The following is a 20575-nucleotide window of genomic DNA, read 5'->3' on the forward strand; positions in this document are numbered from 1 at the left end:
AGTGATTTAAACAAAATATGTTTACATTTTTTTCAGTTTGCATGAAGAAATTTGTTGTAGGTGTATTCTTTTCTAATTAATCTTCTATAAAGGCAATGGTTAAAAGCATAGTCCCTCCAAAATCTAGCACAATCATGCATTGTATAAAAAAGAACTGCATATAGGACAGTGGTCTAAGATTATAATGGAGCTGAACAATGCCTATCACCTAGTGACATTGTAGCTATTTTAACAACTTTAGCACAACCCATTACTCATGTGTTTGTGGTGATGTTGTCATAAATAAACCTACTGCACTGCCAGTCCTATAAAAGTATAGCACATGCAGTACTGTACAATACCCAATACTTGATAATAAGCAATTATGTTATTGGTTTATGTTTTTACTATACTTTTATCACTATTTTAGAGTGTACTCCTTCCACTTATTAAAAAAAAAAAGTTAACTGTAAAACAGCCTGGGGTAGCTCCTTTAGGAGGTACTCCAGGAGAAGGCATTGTTATCATAAGAAATGACAGCTCATGCATGTTATTGTCCCTGAAGAATTTTCCAGTGGGACAAGATGTGGAAATGGAAGACAGTGATGATGATCCTGACACCATGTAGGCCTAAGCTAATATGTGTGTTTGTGTCTTAGTTTCTAATAAAAAAGTTTAAAAAGTAAGAAAAAAGTGTATAGAATAAGGATAGAAAGAAAGAAAATATTTTGAACAGCTGTACAATGTGTTCGTGTTTTAAGTCAAATGTTATGACAAGAGTCAAAAAGTTGAAAAAAAATTAAAAGTTTATAAAGTAAAAAAGTTACAGTAAGCAAAGGTTAATTTATTATTTCTCAGAATATATTGTTAAGCAATGCCAGACTGTATATAAAAGAAAGCCCTGATTGCCAACAATGCAACATTAGCATATAAAGGGATTGGATAATGCAATCTATGTAAAAGCTACAGTTGCCCTCTCTGAAAGGCGATTTGGGAAATATTAGACTTCTTTCTTAGACAAGCCAATACTCAATCCAGAATTAGACGAGTGCCAATGGGAACATTTCAGTAAGAAACATAAATTTAGGTCCCAGATAGAGAGTGGATTCTGATTGTTCAGAATTATAGAATTTTGGGTCAGAAATCAAAGAGGAGGGAGAAATGAAGAGAAAATAAGAAAAAAAAAAATCAACGGAGTCTCTTGGGTTTCTAGGTTCCATGCTTTCTCCGTTCTGCAGAACCTAATTTTATCAATTAATATATAAATATGCTCAAGTGTTTCTTATAATTGAAAATAAAAAATTCCATGCCTCTCAAATCATTACCCTATCCCTTTTATTATTACCAAACATTTTGTAAAAGTTGTACTCTGTTACTTTATTTCCTTCTTCTCTCAACCCCTGCAAACTAGAATATTGTTTGCATCTACACTGCTCTTCTCAAACTGTTGCCATGAAGATCATGGATAATCTCTGCTCTGCCAAATTTAATAGACACACTTTTCAGTCTCCATCTTATTCAACCTCTTTGTGACATTTGGAAATACTGGCTACTTACTCTATCTTGAAATTCTATTTTCCGTTGCCTTCTGGGACACTGACTTCTGACTTTTCCACTTTGCTACCTACTATGTATTTGTCTGTTTTGTTGATGGGCACCCCTTTCTCCACCCCTTTCTCAACTTTTTAGGTTTGCTCATGCCCCAAGGTTCCTGCTAGCATTAGTTCTCTCTTCTGTCTTCTAACACGCAGGTTGAGTATCTGCATTCATTTCCATGGCTCTGGCCATCACTGATATGCTAACACACCCATCTCCAGCAAAGTTCTGACAGTCTGACATGGCCATTTTGATTCAGCCTTCAAAATAAACCCTTTTTCGTTTTCATACTTGTAATGCTCAAAACTGACAGTCTCATCCTATCCCTGGGCTTCATCCATGGAATCAAGTAAGTTTTATTGTTGAACTCCAGTAAGTCTGTCAGAAACAAATATGTTTAAACACATATTTCACACGTTTAAACAGTTGACAGTTTTAGAAAACAATACAATTCCCAGTTTATTTTATGAAACTAGCATAACCTGACAAAACTAGCCCAATATCAGTTGAATATAAAATGAAAAATAAACATAACCCAATTATGACTACAACTGTAAAATTCTAGGTTAAATATTACCAGTTTGAATGTTGCATTATGTTAAATTTATGGTTTATTTAGGAATGTAGCAAAAAAACCCATGATCATGTAAATAGATGTTCATTAGTCATTTGGTAAGATTTAAATTTTATCAAATTACAGGTCATCCTATCATAGCTGCTTGTTTGTTGGGCAGGTAAATTAGTCTTTATGGATCTGCATTTAAATATAAAAACGGGCCTATACTACTTTAAACTTCTGATTCACATAATATATCATGTTTCTCTTTTAATAATATTTTTCATCTTTGAAATTAGATATTTAATATCTGTTTTTCCCACCAAACTGAAATCACCTCAAAGACATGCACTGCTATCCACAATGTGTAACTTAACATGTATGAGTGTGCATGACTGTTACAGAATTTGTGAAACCCAGTGCAAAATGAAAATAAGAGTCCCTTTATCTAAAAATGAGGAATTTCAATACAGTGACAGCAGAGCATCAAATGAAGTACAAGGCCCTGTGCAATTACACAAATCATATATCCATAATGTTGGCTCTGTGGCTGTGTATGTGTTTTAAATATGTTGAATATTATTACTGGAAAGTTAAGTAAAAAGAACTTCATCCTACCCATAGATAGAATGATAGATAGAATTCAGATCACAGACTATAAAACGTGGTCATATTAAGTTGGGTAAAAATAGTTCAGATATTAATCAAAAAATATTTTCCGGTTTATAATTATTGACTAATTCTGACTGAAGACTGTAGAACATTAAAAAGATATTGGTTAATGTTCAATAATTTTCTCTTTATATTGACATCATATAATTTTATTTGAACTTCTATTACATTATATTGATCATTCTGAGAATGTTGTCTTCTCTTTTAACATTTATTTACCATAATTCATAAAATGTATTTACTATTTTGTCCCCTTAAAGGCTTTTCTGTCCGGTTCATTGAGTCTATGAGCAAATAAAATAGTAACCACTCCATTTCTTTAATCATAAAACATTAGCATTTTAAAAATTTATAAAACGTTTTATCCTTGTTCATCTATCTTATAAAAAATAATATTCAGTTTATCAAAATATCAAAAGCTAATTTAAGACTTCATTTTGGATTTTGTTCTAAATGGCACTAATTATCTCATAGACAGAAAAATAAATCATTACTTGATGTTGTTAGAATGTGCCCATTTCATATAACCATAACAATTCCCAAAGCTTTATGAATATTCTCTTCAGACAGATTCTTTATAGTTGGGGGCAGAATCCAGTATAACGTTTACATTGCCTCTCCTGCAGCTCTGAATAACTTCCCTTCAGGCTTCCCAAAAGTTCAGGTATGTACAACCCTTATTCTGCCTGGATTTATGGTGATTGTGATAAAAAGGAAGACGGATTTCCTTTTGTGTAAATTATTGATGGATGCTCTCTTACTTTGTTCCTGGAAAGTTAAAAACAAAAAAACAAAAAAGGTGCAGGCTATGAACAGTGAACAGTTACATACTTCAATGCTGCTGCTCTCAGGGATTTAAAATAAATAAATAAATCCCCAAGCTAGGCATGTTTCATTATAGAAATCATTTTTAAAGCTCATTCCAGTGTCATGTCTGTCCTCCTCCCCACCTCCCACTCTAGGTTCCAGTCAAATGGAAATATGTGGCTTTTCTCACTCCATTCTGTCTCTCTTTTCCATTTACTTACCCCCTTCTCTTCCTCTTTCATTCTATTTCCTTCTGCTTTCACGCACTTTCTCTTTCACACATATTCACTCATGCATTCCCACTCACCTGTTCTCTCTTACTCTGTCACTCTGTGCCAGCCATGGGCTAGAGACCATACTAAGTGGACACTGGGTGGCAAGAGATACGCCAGTGTGGCTGGAGGATAGTGACATGGTGCCAGCAAACGTCAGAGAGGGCAGCAGGGCCCAGATCACCAGGGCACTGAGGGCCTGGTACCCAGTGGGAAGTGACCAGAGGGCGGGGCACAAAGTGGAATCAGATATCCTGCTGCTCTGAGAAGAATGAAGGGTTGTGGGCAAAAGTGAAAGCCGGAAGATCCCTTAGACAGTCTATAGTCACCTTAGGGTTAATTTTGGAGATGGAGCAGACAGCACTTGTCTATGGATTTGATGTGGGAAGTGAGACGAAAAAAGGAAATCAGAGACCCAAGTTTCAGGCTTGAGCAACTCTGTTTTCACTAGTTCATTGCCATTCTTTTTTTTTTTTCCTTTCTCTTTCCCTCCTCTTTTCCTCTTCCTTGTTCACACTATGACAGAATGTGACATACTCCTTACAGCCCCAAGTTCATTCCTCTTCAAGTGTCAGTTTAGAAGTCACAAACTCCAGGAACTGTTCCTGAAGTCCCCACACTGGGGCAAAGCCACACACGTCCTGTTGTCTTCCCTCCCGGCATCAGTGTGCACATTATTACTTTATTCACAGGAGTTCCAAGCAGGACTTTCTACAGCCCAAATGCAGCAAGTCTGTGTCTAAGCTCAGTTAGCTAAGTGAACTTTCGAAAGTTACTTAAGGAAGTCTCAGTCCCCACATCTGTAAAGTGCAGATAAGAAAATGGTCTACCTCACACAAAGTTTTGCCAGAGATGATATACATAAAATACTTAGCACAACACTGGCAGAGAGCAAATGCTAGATAAATGATAGTCGTTATTATTATCGCTGTCTTTACTGGTTTACATTATCCACCTTCATCTAAGCAGGGTTTCTGCAGAATAGCAGAAACCAAACTAATGTAGCAAATAAGCTACATAATTCAAGCCCAGGAAAAAGCTAACATTTCAGTGGCACGCATTCAAGATGGATAGTTTGATTTATTAACCAATTCAGATAAATGTGCACGTGGAAGTCATAGTCAAATATTACTGTCAGTTTCCACGTCCTCCATTTAATTCGGGGTTTGATTTTCTAAATGTAGCACTTACCAGATTAGGTGGACCCACAGGATTATTTTTCCTTGAGGTCTCACCTGAGCAGGTGCATGTACAGTAGACAGAACAGAAAGAGACTGATTAGAGAGGTTGGAGTGGTAGAGGGCGTGACCCTCTTAATCATTCTTCACTTCCTTTTTTTAAGAGACGACTTGGCAACGTCCACCACATCCGCGTCAACGCCTCCTTGGTGTCGTCCGCTTCCAATAACCCAGCTTGCGTCTTGCACACTTGTGGCTTCCGTGCACATATTAACAACTCATGGTTTTAGCTCCCAGCCGCCAAGCGTTGCCAAGGCGTTGAGAGGTCATCTGGAAAGTCTTTTACCCAGAATCGCTTTGATTCAGGCCAGTTGGTTTCTCCTGCGGTGATTTGGAAATTCGCGCCCTCCTCTGGTCCTCGTCCAGGTGCGCGGGAAGCAGGTGCCCAGGAGAGAGGGGATAATGAAGGTTCCATTCTGATTACCCCAAAACTTGAACCTGCAGACCAAGCGCAAAGTAGAAACTGAAAGTACATTGCTGGCGGATCCTACGGAAGTTATGGAAAAGGCAAAGCGCAGAACCAGGCCGTGGTGTGTGCCGCCCCCCCTGGGATGGATGAAACAGCAGGCGCGGCGTGGGTAAGAGGAACCAGTTTCAGAGATCATCCTGCCCAACGCAGACTCGGCAACTCCGCGGAAGACCAGGGTCCTGGGAGTGACTATGGGCGGTGAGAGTTTGCTCCTGCTCCAGTTGCGGTCATCATGACTACGCCCACCTCCCGCAGACCATGTTCCATGGTAAGCACTCTTCTCCCTTGCGCACAAGTTCGCGCGCCAGGCGCGCCGGGGCAATCCGGGACACGTTGGGGGCCCCTGCGCCTAGGCAAGTCCGGGAATAGCCCGGCCTTGCACTTTGGACCTGCGGAGAGCACTGGCTCTCCCACGGGCGGCCGCCAGCTGCGCTTGAGTATCCTGGCCCATAGTCACTTGAACCTGGCGCTGCTGCTGCCCCTGGCAGGCTGCGAGTAGCAGTCCCCGACGCCTGCTTTCTGTCCGGAGACGGAACGCTGCAGCCTCCTCGCCGCTCAGCGGTGGCAGCCTACAGCCGGTCTCAGAGGCAGCCAAAGGCTCTCTGTCTGTCTGGAGCCCTTCCCGTGCTCCTGGACGCCCCAAGTTACTCACGCAGACGACCCGGGTTCGGCGAGTAGCTGGGCTCTTGCAGCTCAGAACTCCCTAGAGAAGTGAAAGCGAAGCTCCCACGCGACGCGCTTTTAAACCCTAGGGAAACAGGTCTCCGGAAAACCCCATTTTTCCCCGAGTGAGACTGGGAGTTTCCGACAAGGGCTGTACCTTGCGCCTATTGCTGGGAAACCAGTCCTGGGGCTGGCGCTGAGACAAGGCCAGCTTCTGTTTTATTGTTGTTGTTATTTATTTATTTATTTTTTCCTACGGGCGCTTCTCGATGGAGGCAGAATGAAATAGGCATGACTCTGACTTCTAGACCAGTGTTGAGACCTAATATGTCTTATTTGTGCAGAATACGGATTTAGAATGGACAGGGACAGAATTCAGGAGGGTTGGATTCGGATGGCAGTCATGTATGACCAATGAAAGAGCAAAAATGTTACTGGAATAAAAAAAGAGGAAAAAGGGATGTGAGGGGAAAAGATCTGCTTAGGAAAATTGGAATGCTTTACAGTAACTACTTCCTCAAGCGAGAAGACAGCTGGGGGGAGCGTGCAGGAATAGGAAACTGACTGTTCTTTCTTTTGATGGCTACTCCGTTAGATCAAGACTTCTTTCCACTCCCGTGGGTAAAGAATCAAGAACTGACACAAACAAGGAGTACCAGCTCAGTAACAAAACACAGATAGGGAGAGCGGAAAGAATAGCCGACATAATTATGGAAGACTTCTAAGGAGTGTCCTCCCGGAGCTTAATGTAAAACTAAAAATTGAGCACAACCCTATTTTCCTTGCAATGCCCATAGTTCTCCTGCAGTTTCTTCTTTCTGGATCACCTTTGATTCTAATCCTTGCAACACCTCTGCCCTAAAGTAGAAAGGTAAACCGAGAAAAGGAAGCAAGCGTGTGCATTTTTCAGAAAGAGCCTTTACTTCCTGAAGTACAGCTATATGAATCATGGGTTATAAGTTTTCATTAGCAGACAAAATATTAAAATTCTAATAATAATGATTATAATGCATGGCTTCCTGCAGTTTGTTTCAAGAGATTTCACTAGAAGTTTGTTCCATCAAGAGTGCACATAAGGTTACTCTTTACCCTTTGTCTTTGCCATTTCTTTTGAGAGTTGAAGTAGTTGAGGATCTATTATGTGGTTATCTGGTTAGGGTAATTTCATCATATTTGAGGACCAAAAAGTTGAATAGCAATAAAAAACAGACTCTACTCGGGAGGCTGAGGCAGGAGGATTGCTTGAACCTGGAAGTCAAGGCTGCCGTGAGCCATGATCTTACAACTATACTCCAGCCTAGGCAACAGAGTGATGCCCTGTCTCAAAAACTAATAATAGAGAACTAACATTAGAAACCCTGAACAGGTATAAAGTAGAATTACAAACTGCATCACATTAGTGTTTGAATATTTTTTTAAAACATGGAAAAGGCCATTTCATAGAACGAACTTACATGTCATATTCACACTCATGTATGTGACTTTTTTCTGCTTTTAACCCTGACACATAACCTACTGTAATAAGAACAAATATTTAGTCTTTTTCTGAAATAAGATCATATGATGCAGTATCACAGTTTGGCCAGGAAGTGCCCTAGTGAGGTTCATGCACAGGGAGATAGGTTTTTGTACAATCCCCTTGACTACACATATATGGTTATTTTTTAAGAAAGCAATGTAGTTCAGTGCCTAAAAGCTGAGGTTCTAGACTCTTCAACCTGACAGACTTGGATTTGAATTCCATATCTATATTATATACAGGAATTTTCCAGCCAGGCGTGGTGGCTCAAACCTGTGATCCCAGCAGTTGGGGAGGCTGAGGTGGGCAGATCGCCTTAGGTCAGGAGTTCAAGACCAGCCTGGCCAACATGGAGAAACCTTGTCTCTACTAAAACTACAAAAAAAAATTAGCCAGGCATTGTGGCTAGCGCCTGTAATCCCAGCTACTCAGGAGGCTGAGGCAGGAGAATCACTTGAACCTGGGAAGCTGAGGTTGCAGTGAGCCGAGATCGCACCATTACACTCCAGCCTAGGTGACAGAATGAGACTCCATCTCAAAAAAAAAAAAAAAAAAAAAAAAAAAAAAAAAAGAGAAAAAGAAAGAAAGAAAGATACAAAAGGAGTTTTCTTTCTTTTTTTTTTTTTTTTTTTTTTTTTGAGACGGGGTCTGGCTCTGTCACCCAGGCTGGAGTGCAGTGGCGCAATCTCCGCTCACTGCAAGCTCCGCCTCCCGGGTTCACGCCATTCTCCTGCTCAGCCCTCAGCCTTCCCAGTAGCTGGGACTATAGGCGCCCGCCACCACGCCCGGCTAATTTTTTGTGTTTTTAGTAGAGACGGGGTTTCACCGTGTTAGCCAGGATGGTCTCCATCTCCTGACCTCGTGATCCGCCCGCCTCGGCCTCCCAAAGTGCTGGGATTACAGGCGTGAGCCACCGTGCCCGGCCTGGAGTTTTCCTACATAACTCTTTCTGTGCCCCAGATTCTCCATCTATAAATGTGAATAACTTGTAGTACTTACCTACTTCCTCATGAAGTGGTTATGGAATCAAATTATCCGTGAAAATAGGTCTATGCAATGGACATTCAGTAAAAACTGGTTTTAAAGACTGATAAAGACCGTAGTTGATGGATTGTAGAAAACTATTTATGTTCACTTTTACCCCCATAACTTAAGCATCTGAGGATTGAATGTATTATTTGGCTTACATTAAAAACCAACAAGAATTTTTAGACAGACCTCATTCTGGTTTAACCAAATTCCCTACTGAAAACAAATTCTCCAATTTCAGCCTCTTCAGGGGAAGTAAGGGCAATCCCACAAGCCCACGCTTGCCTTGCATTGTTCTTATGATTTATCTTTTTGGTAACCTAATTAAAAGTTCAGGATGGTGGGGAGTGGGTGTGACAACAATCTCCAAAGCACTCTCAAACCAGCCAATCTTAATATGTTACTCTCTATGTGATGTAGGAGAAAGGTCTTCAATTACAGACCAAACTACCAAGCTACATCATTAATGGGAGAGCTGGGGACCTATGAGATGTGGGTCCAAGGCCCTAGGTATGTTTGCAGCATTGTCCCTGAGGCAATTTCAGATCTAAAGAGTTTCTGCATTTGGATGGCCAGGTAGATTCTTAGAATAAGGTGTCTGTGAGATGAAAAAGATCATTTAGGCTAAAGTTTTCATTTTAGAAATCAGGTAAGTGATCTTAAGAGATGCTGTTCATTTACACAGTCACACAAACCATTGTCTTACAAGTCAAAAGTCTCAAGTGTCTATATTCCAAAACCTCTGTGCTTTTTACATTGCCACAGTCTGTCTGGGACTAATTATTCAATGACAACAATGGCAACAGAAAACACTCTTAACAGGCAAGACAAATTATGTTTCAAAATTGAGAAAGTATGTGTAATACACAAAAAGACTGAATTTTCCAACAACCATCATTGGAAAGAATGGACAAAATGCTATCCAGTGAATAAATAGGTTGATTTAAATTTGGGGAGCACTTAACTACGGAAAATTGGGGTGAAGAAGACAGCTAGTACTCACAGAAAGTAAAACAACCTCACGTATTAAAACAAAAGGTGGACCTTTGAAATAATATTTATGATAATAGTAAAAGTATCCCTTTCACTCTAGCATTTAATCATTTTATTATATTCTCCTTTAAGCTCATTTCAAGTGATATGTTATATAATTTTTCCTCTGTCATCTACTCCTCCTGAAGTATATCTTTTGGACACCTGTAAGATGACAGAGAAAATAAAAGTATGATTCCATACAATCTATACAGATCTGATTACAAGGTCAGAATCTGATGAATAACTAGCAATTGATCATCCAAATGTCCATCAACAGAGGATTGGATAAAGAAAATGCGGTACGGCCAGGCATGGTGGCTTATGCTTGTAATTCTGACACTCAAGAAGGCCAAGGCAGGAAGATTGCTTGAGCCCAGGAGTTCAAGACCGGCCTGGGTAAAAGAGTAAGAGCTGTCCTCTAAAAACAAATTTTAAAAAACTAGCTGGGCATGGTGGGGCACACTTGTTGTCCTAGTTACTCAAAACACTGAGGTAGGAGGATATCTTGAACCCAGGAATTTGAGACTTTGGTGAACTATGATCGTGCCACTGCACTCCAGCCTGGGCAGCAGAGTGAGACTCTATCTCAAAAAGAGAGGGGAAAAAAAAAAAGAAAATGTGGTACATGTATACCATGGAATAGTACTCAGCCATAAGAAAGAGTTAAATCATGTCTTTTGCATCAAAATGGATGAAACTCGAGGCCATTATCTAAGTGAAATGACTCAGAAAGCCAAATACTGCATGTTCTTACTTATAACTGAGAGCTAAACAGTGGTACAAATGCACATACAGAGTGGAATAATAGGCATTGGAGACTCGGAAAGGTGGGAGAGCAGGAGGAGGATAAGGATTACAAAATTACCCATTGGGTACAATGTTCACTATTCAAGTGATAGATACACAGACTTCACCACTGTACAGTATATTAAATATGTATTATTAAGAAATCTGCTCTGGTCCCCCTTAAATCTGAGTGTACATTTTTAATTGCCAAAATATTTTTTTAAATTAGCAATCAATCACTGAGGATCTTTAGGATGAAGGGACAGGAGTAGAAGAGAGAGGCAAAACTTCATTCAGAAGACAAATGTGATTACATGTTATCAATAGATTATGGCCATTGCTAATCAAATCCTGGTAAAGCAACAAATTCAAGTTAGCATCCATACCTGGCACCTACTATGTATGTGTTACAGAAAGACTAATTTGCAGATCTTTTTGGATATTTACAAATTATATATATATATATAATTATATATATATATATATATATCACACACACACGCACACACACACATACACACTCCCATATATATATATATATATATATGTATTAGAGATTTTATATATAAAGTTCCTGACACATGGCAGGTACTCAATTAAAGGTAACTAGCATCATCATCATTATCTGTCTCCTGAGTTAATTCATGCTCATCATGCATATAGGCACTTAGTGGCAGAGTTATGAATAGATTTGTATAAATAAAATTATTGGATTTTTGTTTCTCTTATTTTCTTGTCACATATGCAGATGAGAAGTTAGATTTTTGTTTGTTTTCATAACTGCTACCCAGACAATGTTCTCTATTTGTAATAACATGGGTCATTTGATTTATTGGGAGGTGTTATTGATTGTTTAATATGACAGATCATGATATAATAGATGACAGTGTTACTGGAAACTTTGTGATATCCCTAACAGTCTTCAGGCTGTCACAATATTAGTTCCTTGGGTTTGAAGGAGTGCTGCTTGTACTCGTAATCAGAGAAGGCACACAAGTGAAATGTCTTGCATTCGAGTACAATTAAAGTTCATTTGGGAAATTCACAGGAAATATATCATCAACATGCCTCAGAGTTTACAAAAAGATAATAAATAAAACACTATGGCAGTTTTATGAAGAAATAGGTCCCTGTATGATCAGATTTTAATGTTTGTGGGAACCACTGGCTTTCCATTTTTCTGCCTGAAATAATACCATTTATTTCAGTCCTTTTGATTAGACAATTGCTCCTAATTGGGAAGAGTTATCAAAAACAGGTAGAGGGGGCCGGGCGCGGTGGCTCAAGCCTGTAATCCCAGCACTTTGGGAGGCCGAGACGGGCGAATCACGAGGTCAGGAGATCGAGACCATCCTGGCTAACACAGTGAAACCCCGTCTCTACTAAAAAATACAAAAAACTAGCCGGGCATGGTGGCGGGCGCCTGTAGTCCCAGCTACTCGGGAGGCTGAGGCAGGAGAACGGCGTAAACCCGGGAGGCGGAGCTTGCAGTGAGCTGAGATCCGGCCACTGCACTCCAGCCTGGGCGACAGAGAGAGACTCCGTCTCAAAAAACAAACAAACAAACAAACAAAAAACAAAAACAAAACAACAACAACAACAAAAAACCAAAAACAAACAAACAAACAAACAAACAAAAAAACCAGATAGAAATCATTGGTTTCTATCTGAGGATGTGAATTTATTTATTGAGTTTTTCTAACATGACAAGAAGCTGGACAGCGCTGTGTTTGAAAGGATTCTGAGTCTCTGGGGATTCAGAGACAGAAGATAGTGAAAGGATAGGAGAGGAGTCCCAAAATACAAACATAAACTTTGTAAGACTTTTGGGAATGTAAACCCTTCAGGGTTCATTATTAAAAAGAAAGCGTGCAGTTAGAGTAGTAACAGTGCAATCCCTCCCACAGTGTTGCCTCCAAAAATCAAATAGACAGACAAACTACCATCAAGTTTTACAAAAATATACAATTACGTGCAGTACATCATAAAATTTCAACAATATGTAACTCTTTGAAATGTAGTGCATCTCTTAACCTGTGGATGCCTTATCTTATGGGGATGCTCAACATAAATTCAAATTGATTAACACCCTTGAGTGTTTTTCAGAAGCAGTCTCTGATTTCATCACCCTTGTTTTACACTTTCCTAAAGAGTAATTGCAAAATAAAAAAGTGAAAGGATGCTACACTCCAAAATACTGTTCCATTTTGGTTGTTACATAAGTTCAACTTTTGGGGTTCTTCCTGTAGTATCTCCAAATCAAGATGTATTTTTAAAATTATTAGAAATAAATGGTCCAGTCCATTGAAACCCCACAATCAAATGCAATATGATATAACATTTAGCACATTCTTATTTACTGTTGAATTCAGTTTCTTTTAGGTATATCTTTGGACTTCCTCCCCTGATCCTTGTTCTGTTGCCAGTAGCATCATCTGATTGTGATATTGAAGGTAAAGATGGCAAACAATATGAGAGTGTTCTAATGGTCAGCATCGATCAATTATTGGTATGTGCTTATTTTGTTTTACTCACATTTTCATGCATTGGGAAAATTTGAACTTTTTTTTGGTATGTAGTTTTATAATCAAGTATTCATATTTCTTGACAAGAAAGTGAAATAACTACAGAATAAAATTTAATGAGCTACTAACTGTATATTTTTATAGCTGACATAATTATGTAGCTTAAAAATAATTCTTTCCTAGACTGTAAGATGCTCACGACTATTCATTTCAGTCCTATTCACTAGTAAATTTCTTGTAAGCATAATTCATTATCACCGCCTAAATTTCCTCACCTCTCCTTTACCATGTTAGTCCCTGTAGAAGCATTACATTAAGAGAGGGAAAATAACAGAGTAAATATTTAAAACGTATGGTGAATAGATGTGTTTTATTTGGATGTGTGTATGTAGATGCATAGTTATTTATGTGTGTATTTTATATCTATGTGTAATCAATAATTTGTTGTGAGTTAAATTTTCTATTTTTGATGGGTAAAGCTTTTCTAATTAATATATTTTATACCTTAGAGCCAGCTTAGGTTTCTAGAAAATTTGAACAGAAAATAGAAAATTTCCATATGCTCTCTCTCCCTCTGCACTCTTTCCCTTATCTTACATCAGTATGGTACATTTATTACAATTGATGAGCCAGCATTAATACATTACATAAGTGCATATTTAACGTTAGGATTCATTCCTTATGTTTTATAGTTTTATGGGTTTTGATAAATGTATAACATCACATATTCGTGATTACATATCATACAAATCATATGGTAAAAATCTATCCACCAACTCATCCTTCCCTTTTTACCCCTGAACTCCTAGTAACCACTGATTTGTTTATATCTCTGTAGTTTTGCCTTCTTTAGAATGTCATGTAGTTAGAATCATGCGGTCTGTATGTGGCCTCTTTAGACTGGATTCTTTCACTTAGCAATGTGAATCAAAGCATCTCCCATACTTTTTTGTGGCTTGATATTTCATTTTTTCTTATTGCTGGATAACAGTCTATTGAGTGAATATACCACAACTTGTTTATTTTTTCACTGATTGAAAAATGTGTCTCAGTTGCTTCCAATATTTGGAAATTATGAATAAACTTCTATAAACATATACATGCAGGGTTTTTTGTGGACATAAGTTTCCAACTCAGGTAAATACCTACAAGCATGACTGCTGGATCATATGGTAAGACTGTGTTTAGCTTTGTACAAAACTGCCAAACCTTCTTCCAAAGTGGCTGTACCATTTTGCCTCCTTACCAGCAATGAATGAGATCCTAATGACGTCCATCTTTGCCAGCGTTTGGTATTGTCAGTGTTTCAGATTTTAACCATTGTAATAGGCTTGCCATAGTATTTCAGTGTTGTTTCAATTTTCCATTCCATAATGACATACAATGTTGACCATCTTTTCAGATACTTATTGCGATTTGTATATCTGCTTTGCTGAGGTGTCTGAACTCACATCTTTACTGAAATCTTAACAATATTGAGTCTTCTTAGCCATTATCATGTACTATCTCTTTTTTAATTTTTTTCATCATTTAAATTTATTATCTGGACAGAGAACAAATGAGTATTAGTTTGGCAACATTTGTAAATAATTATATGCGTGTAAAACTCTGCAAAAGAAGATGTGGTTGAAAATGCAAACTTTCATCAGAGCTTTGTTCTTTTCATCATATAAATCCTGTAAATATTTTATTAGACTTATACCTAAGTATTTCATATTTTAGTGCTACTGTAAATGGTGTGTTTCTAATTTCAAATTTTAGTTGTTTATTGCTGGTATATAGGAAAGCAATTGACTTTTGTATATTAACCTATGTCCTGCAACCTTACTATAATCACTTGTTTGTTCTAGAAGTCTGTTATTATTAGGAATTTTCTACATAGACAAACATGTCATCTGCAAGAGTTAATTTTTTCCAAGGTTTCAGAGCTGTATCAATACAATGTGATTGATGTATTGTTTTAACAGATAATTAGTCTTTTTTCAATTGGATTGAAACTCTGAATAGCAATGGAAAACTCTCTCAAATGTTCATAAGATGGGAGAAATTGTCTAATCTGTCCCCCCTTTTACTCCACTGTCTCTTCCACGTACTCATACTGAAGTGGCATGATGCCTTGAGGAATTTAGTGTTATACCTCTTGTAGGAATATGGAAACTAAAAAGAGATACTGTGCTACACTGTACATTGTAATCCAGAGGTCCCTGATTTTGCCCATTGACAAGAAAAAAAATAGGGCATAGTAAATGTTAATTTAGATTTCTTGCTAATTTGGACATTGCATTAGATGATGCTACTAAATTAATCTTTTGAGTCAAGATAATATTTCTCATTTAATTTTATTATCTGGGCAGAGAACAAACTAGTGCTAGTTCAACATTTATAGATAACTATATGTGTATAAAACTTCAAAAGAATATGCCATTAAAATTCCATAAAAGGAGAGTTTTATCCAACAGACTCATGACACATTTTTTTGGTGGGAGAATATAGAGGAGCTTATCTCATTAACACACAAAACAAGAACAAGTACGTCAGCAGCAATAATAATACTATTTTCAAAAAACAAAACATAGCTACTCTTCTTAAGGAGGTTAATTCACAAGACATGGAAAAGAATGCAGCTGGTCAGTCCAACTTAGTAGTTCCATAGTAACTTTAAGAATGTTTTCTATACATAGAAGGGGATAAATTTAAGGTAAGGAGAAAGTCTGAATGAATTATTAATATCAACATGACTGGTAGAGCAGATTTAGTTACTCATTCACTCAGTGTGGACTAGATGCTTTGCAGACATTACTGTGTTTAAGTTTTGGGGAGACCACAATACTAATAGTTATGAAGTGCTTGTTATGTTCTTAGTGCTTTCCACGTGTTAACTAATTTAATCCTTACAACATCCCTTGAGAAAGGCATTCTTACTACCTCTGTTTCAAAACAGAAGAATCTGAGGCCCAGGGTTACCCAGTTTATAAGTGACTGAGCCAGAATCTTTCTCTATGCTCTCTACCCGACTCTCCTACCTCCCAAGGACAATCTCTGTGATAGTTTATTCATTCAGCGAACATTTATTTAGGGCCTGATATGTACAAGTTACTATGAAAAACCCATTTATGTGGGTGATGTTGGGTTTGGGTGTGAATACAATGATGGACCAAGTACAGATCCTTCTTTTAAGAAGCTTACATTTTGGTGAGGGTTAAAGGTTGGTGGTGTATAATGCAAGTTACAGTTTTAAAAGTAGGAAGAGTGACTGCCTGTTTGTTAGATGTCTGCTTATCATCTAACAAATAGACTGGTTGTAAACCAAACTCAGAAACAAAAAGATGTAAATGGTGTTCTGGAAGTAGTAAAGAAGCAATTTTGGCCTGTGTAGAAGTTTCAGCAAGTTATCCAGAAGGTCTAGCTAAGATAATTGGTAAAAGTGGCTACACTAAACAACAGACTTCAATGTAGATGAAACATCCTTCTACTGGAAATAGGTGACATCTAGAACTTTCATAGCTAAAGAAGAGAAGTCAATGTCTGGCTTCAAAGCTTAAGAGGACAAACTGAGTCTCTTCTTAGGGAGAAATGCAGCTGGTGACTTTAAGTTTCAGCAAAATATTATTGCTCATTGACGGTGCAAAATTGGTCACCCAAGAGTACTGATGGATATTAATGTTTTCATAACTGCTAATATAACATCTGTTTTCAGCCTGTAAATCCAAGAGTAATTTCAACTTTCAAGTCTTATTATTTAAGATATATATTTTGTAAGGCTATGGCTGCCAGAGATAATGATTCATCTAATGGATCTGGGCAAAGAATTGAAACCTTGTGAACAGGATTCATTATTCTGTAATAGATGCCCTTAAAAACATTTGTGATTCATGGGAGGAGGTCAAAACATCCACATTAACAGGAGTTTGGAAGAAGTTGATTCCAACTCTCATAGATGACTTTGAGGGGTTCAAGACTTCAATAGAGAGAGCAAATGCAGATATGGTGGAAATAGCAAGAGAATTAGAATTAGAAGTGGAGCCTGAAGATGTGACTGAAATGCTGAAATCTCAGGATAAAACTGGAATGGATGAGGAGCTGCTTCTCAAGTATGAGCAAAGAAAGTGGTTTCTTGAAGTAATTTTACTTTGAGTAAAGATGCTGTGAACATTGCTGAAATGACAAGAAAACATTTAGAATATTACACAAAATTAGTTAAAGCAATGGAAGGATTTGAGAGGATTGTCTCTAATTTTAAAAGAAGTTCTACTGTGGATAAAATGCTTTCTAACAGTATCACATGCTACAGAGGAATCTTTTGTGAAAGAAAGAGTTAATCTATGTGGCAAACTGCATTGTGGCCTTATTTTAAATATTACTCCAGCCACCCAACCTTCAGCAACCACCACTCTCATCAGTCAGCATCCACTAATGTTGAAGCAAGATCCTCCACCAGCAAAAAAGTTTACAGTATCCTGAAGTCTCAGATGATTGTCAGCATTTTTCAGCAAAAAAGTCCTTTTAAATTAAGATATATACATTGTTATTTTAAACATAAGGCTATTGTACACATAATAGGCTATAGTATAGTGTAAACATAACTTTTATATGCTGGGAAACCAAACAACATTGTGTGACTCACTTTATTGTGATATTTGCTTTACTGCAGTGGAACGAAACCCACAGTATCTCTGAGGTATGCCTGCAATAAATTATGCAATCATTATCACTATCTAATTCTAGAATATTTTCATCATTGCCAAAAGAAATATTCTACCTGTTAGCAGTAACTCTTTATTCCCCATCACCAGCCTCTGGCAGCCACTATTCTGCATTCTGCTTTCTGTCTCTAGGAATTTACCTATTCTGGACATTTCATATAAGTCTTGTATATAATTCATATGGATGATATGCAACTTTTTGTATTGATCTTGTTTGCCTTCGCATAATGTTTTTAAGATTAATCCATATGATAACAGGAGTTGGTATTTCATTTCTCTTCACGGATCAATACAATTCTGTTGTGTGGATATGCCACATTTTGTTTATTCATTCATCAAGTTTTGGACATTTGGGTTTCCCATTCTTTGACTATGCAAGTTTTTATGCAATTCTCTTGGAATGTTCCTAGTAGTCAAGTTGTTGGATTATATGGTCACTCTGTTAAACTTTTTGAGGAACTGCAAACTGTTTCTAAAGAGGCTACACCATTTGCATTTCTACCAGCAGTTTGTTAAGGCTCTGATTTCTCTACATTCTCACCAAAACTTGTTGTCATCTAACTTTTTTATTCTAGCTATCTCTGTGTGTGTGAAATAGTATCTCATAGTGATACTGATTTTCATTTCCTTGATGACTAATGATGTCAAGCATCTTTTCATTATTGGCTGTTATTATCAGCCATTTTGCATATCTTCTTTTGGAGAATTGTTTATTCAAAATTTTCACCCACTTTTAAATTGGGTTATTTGTTTTTTCAGTTTTATATTTGTAAGAGTTCTTTATATGCTCTGTATCCTAGACCTTTATCAGATATTATAATTTTTCCTCCCATCATTTGTATTATGTTTTATTTTCTTGATAGTGTCCTTTGAAGGACATTTTTAATTTTTATGAAGTTCAATTCATTTACTCTTTGTGCTCATGTTTTTGTTTTCATATCAAAGAAACGATTGCTTAATCCAAGACAACAAAGATTTACAGGTATGTTTTATTCTAAGAGCTTTATAGTTTCAGTCTCACATGTTGGTCTTTGATTCATATTGAGTTAATTTATGTATATGGTGTGAGGTAGGGGTCCAACTTCATTCTTTTTCATGTGGTTATCCAATAGATCCTGCATCTGATATTGAAAATTATATTTTCCCTCATTGAATGTCTTGATACCCTTGTTGAAAATAAACTGAACTCAAATGTATGGGTTTATTTCTGACCTCTCAATGGTAATCCATTGATATATAATCCCTATGCCAGGACCAGACAGTCTCAATTACTGTAGCTTGGTATTTAGTTTTGAAATCAGTTTTGTCTTTCACTTGTGTTTTTATTTCCTTAAAATCTTTTATACTGATGAAATTACTGATTTTTTTTTATGGATTGACTACCTTTTTTTTAGGGATTAGTAAATTAAATAGCTTTATAATTTAAATGCAATCTAAATCTCTCTGGTGATGTCGTATCTCTGAGCAATTACTAAACCATGTGACTCTATATACTAGTAAGTATGGTCAAGTGAGTGGTATGGACAGAAGCAATGACAGACTGTAGAGAAGTGGTGGGGAGCTTCAAGATCCATTTTCATTCTCCCATTAGATTTTGATGATATTCTCATCATTTGGTAAGAGTACATTATAATATATTAAGTATAACTTAATTTATTAATTTAGAGACAGAGTTTCACTCCATCACCCAGGCTGGAGTGCAGTGGTGTGTTCTCAGCTCATTGCAATCTCCACCTTCCAGCTTCAAGCAATTATTGTGCTTCTGCCTACCAAGTAGCTAGGATTACAGGCATGCACCACCACACCCAGCTAATTTTTGTAGTTTTAGTAGAGATAGGTTTTTGCCATGTTGATCAGGTTGTTCCCAAACTCCTGATCTCAAGTGATCTGCCTGCTTCAGCCTCTCAAAGTGCTGGTATTACAGGCATGAGTCACTGTGCTTGGCCTAAGTATAACTCTATAATTGTCCTATCTGTTTAAAACATCTTTCCATTCATAATTCCCTTAGTTTCTTACTTTTGATAGATAATTTTATTTTTATGTAGTGACATCTATATAATAAAATTTCAGAGGGTTCAATTTGGGCACCAAGGTGGGAGAGATCAGGGGCTGGTATGAAATTTATACAGAAATAGTTTTCCTATAAAGCCACAAATAAGTGACACTTGGAGAAGAAAGAACCTCTTTTTCCCCTTGAATAATATTGGCATCCTCGTCACACATCACTTCACCAGAGATGTATGGGTTTATTTCTGGACTCTGCAATTCCATTTTGTTTATCTATATATCTGTCCTGGGTCAGTACCAGACTGTCTTTGTTACTCTTTCTTTGGATAAGCTTTGAAATCAGGAAATATGAATCCTTCTACTTGTGTGTGTGTGTGTTTTTTTTTTTTCTTGAGATTGTTTTGGTTATTTCAGGTCCCCTGGAATTCCACGGGAAGATTTTAGAATCAGCTTGTCAAATTTCTACAAAGAAGTCAACTGGGATTCTGATAGGGATTTTGTTTCATGCATTAATTAATTTAGGAATATCATCTTCTTAATAATGCTCAAAAATGCTTGTGGCCCATGAACATGGAATCCTTTATCCATTTATTTGTATCTTTTAAAATTTAACAATATTTTATAGTTTTCAGAATATAGGTTTTACCTTTCTTTTGTTAAAGTTATTCTTAAGTATCTTGTGTCTCTTTAATGCTATTGCAAATGGAATTTTTTCTTTA

General features: G+C 37.3%; 1 protein-coding gene and 1 long non-coding RNA gene across 6 annotated transcripts in view; one reads left to right on the top strand and one right to left on the bottom strand.

Annotated features, from left to right (window-relative positions):
- Window positions 1-20575, bottom strand: part of LOC126961638 (uncharacterized) — a 196831-nt gene that overhangs the window by 135882 nt on the left and 40374 nt on the right. For 3 of the 5 annotated variants that reach the window (XR_007728373.1, XR_007728372.1, XR_007728370.1), the window contains exon 1: window positions 3918-5023. The exons of 1 other annotated variant lie outside the window; for it this stretch is intronic. This is a non-coding gene — a long non-coding RNA (uncharacterized LOC126961638). Of the gene's footprint in view, window positions 1-3917; window positions 5024-5073; window positions 5170-20575 lie in introns of those variants that run through there. One more of the 5 variants, XR_007728371.1, reaches the window with a different exon arrangement.
- The window catches only part of IL7 (interleukin 7), a 62970-nt gene continuing 47417 nt past the window's right edge, over window positions 5023-20575 (top strand). Inside the window, exons 1-2 of the mRNA XM_050802187.1 lie at window positions 5023-5857; window positions 12994-13130. Coding sequence (XP_050658144.1) covers window positions 5848-5857; window positions 12994-13130 — 147 coding nt within the window. The 5' untranslated portion in view covers window positions 5023-5847. The remainder of the gene's footprint in view (window positions 5858-12993; window positions 13131-20575) is intronic.

Source organism: Macaca thibetana, chromosome 8, assembly GCF_024542745.1.
Source record: "Macaca thibetana thibetana isolate TM-01 chromosome 8, ASM2454274v1, whole genome shotgun sequence".
Classification (NCBI taxonomy): Eukaryota; Metazoa; Chordata; class Mammalia; order Primates; family Cercopithecidae; genus Macaca; species Macaca thibetana.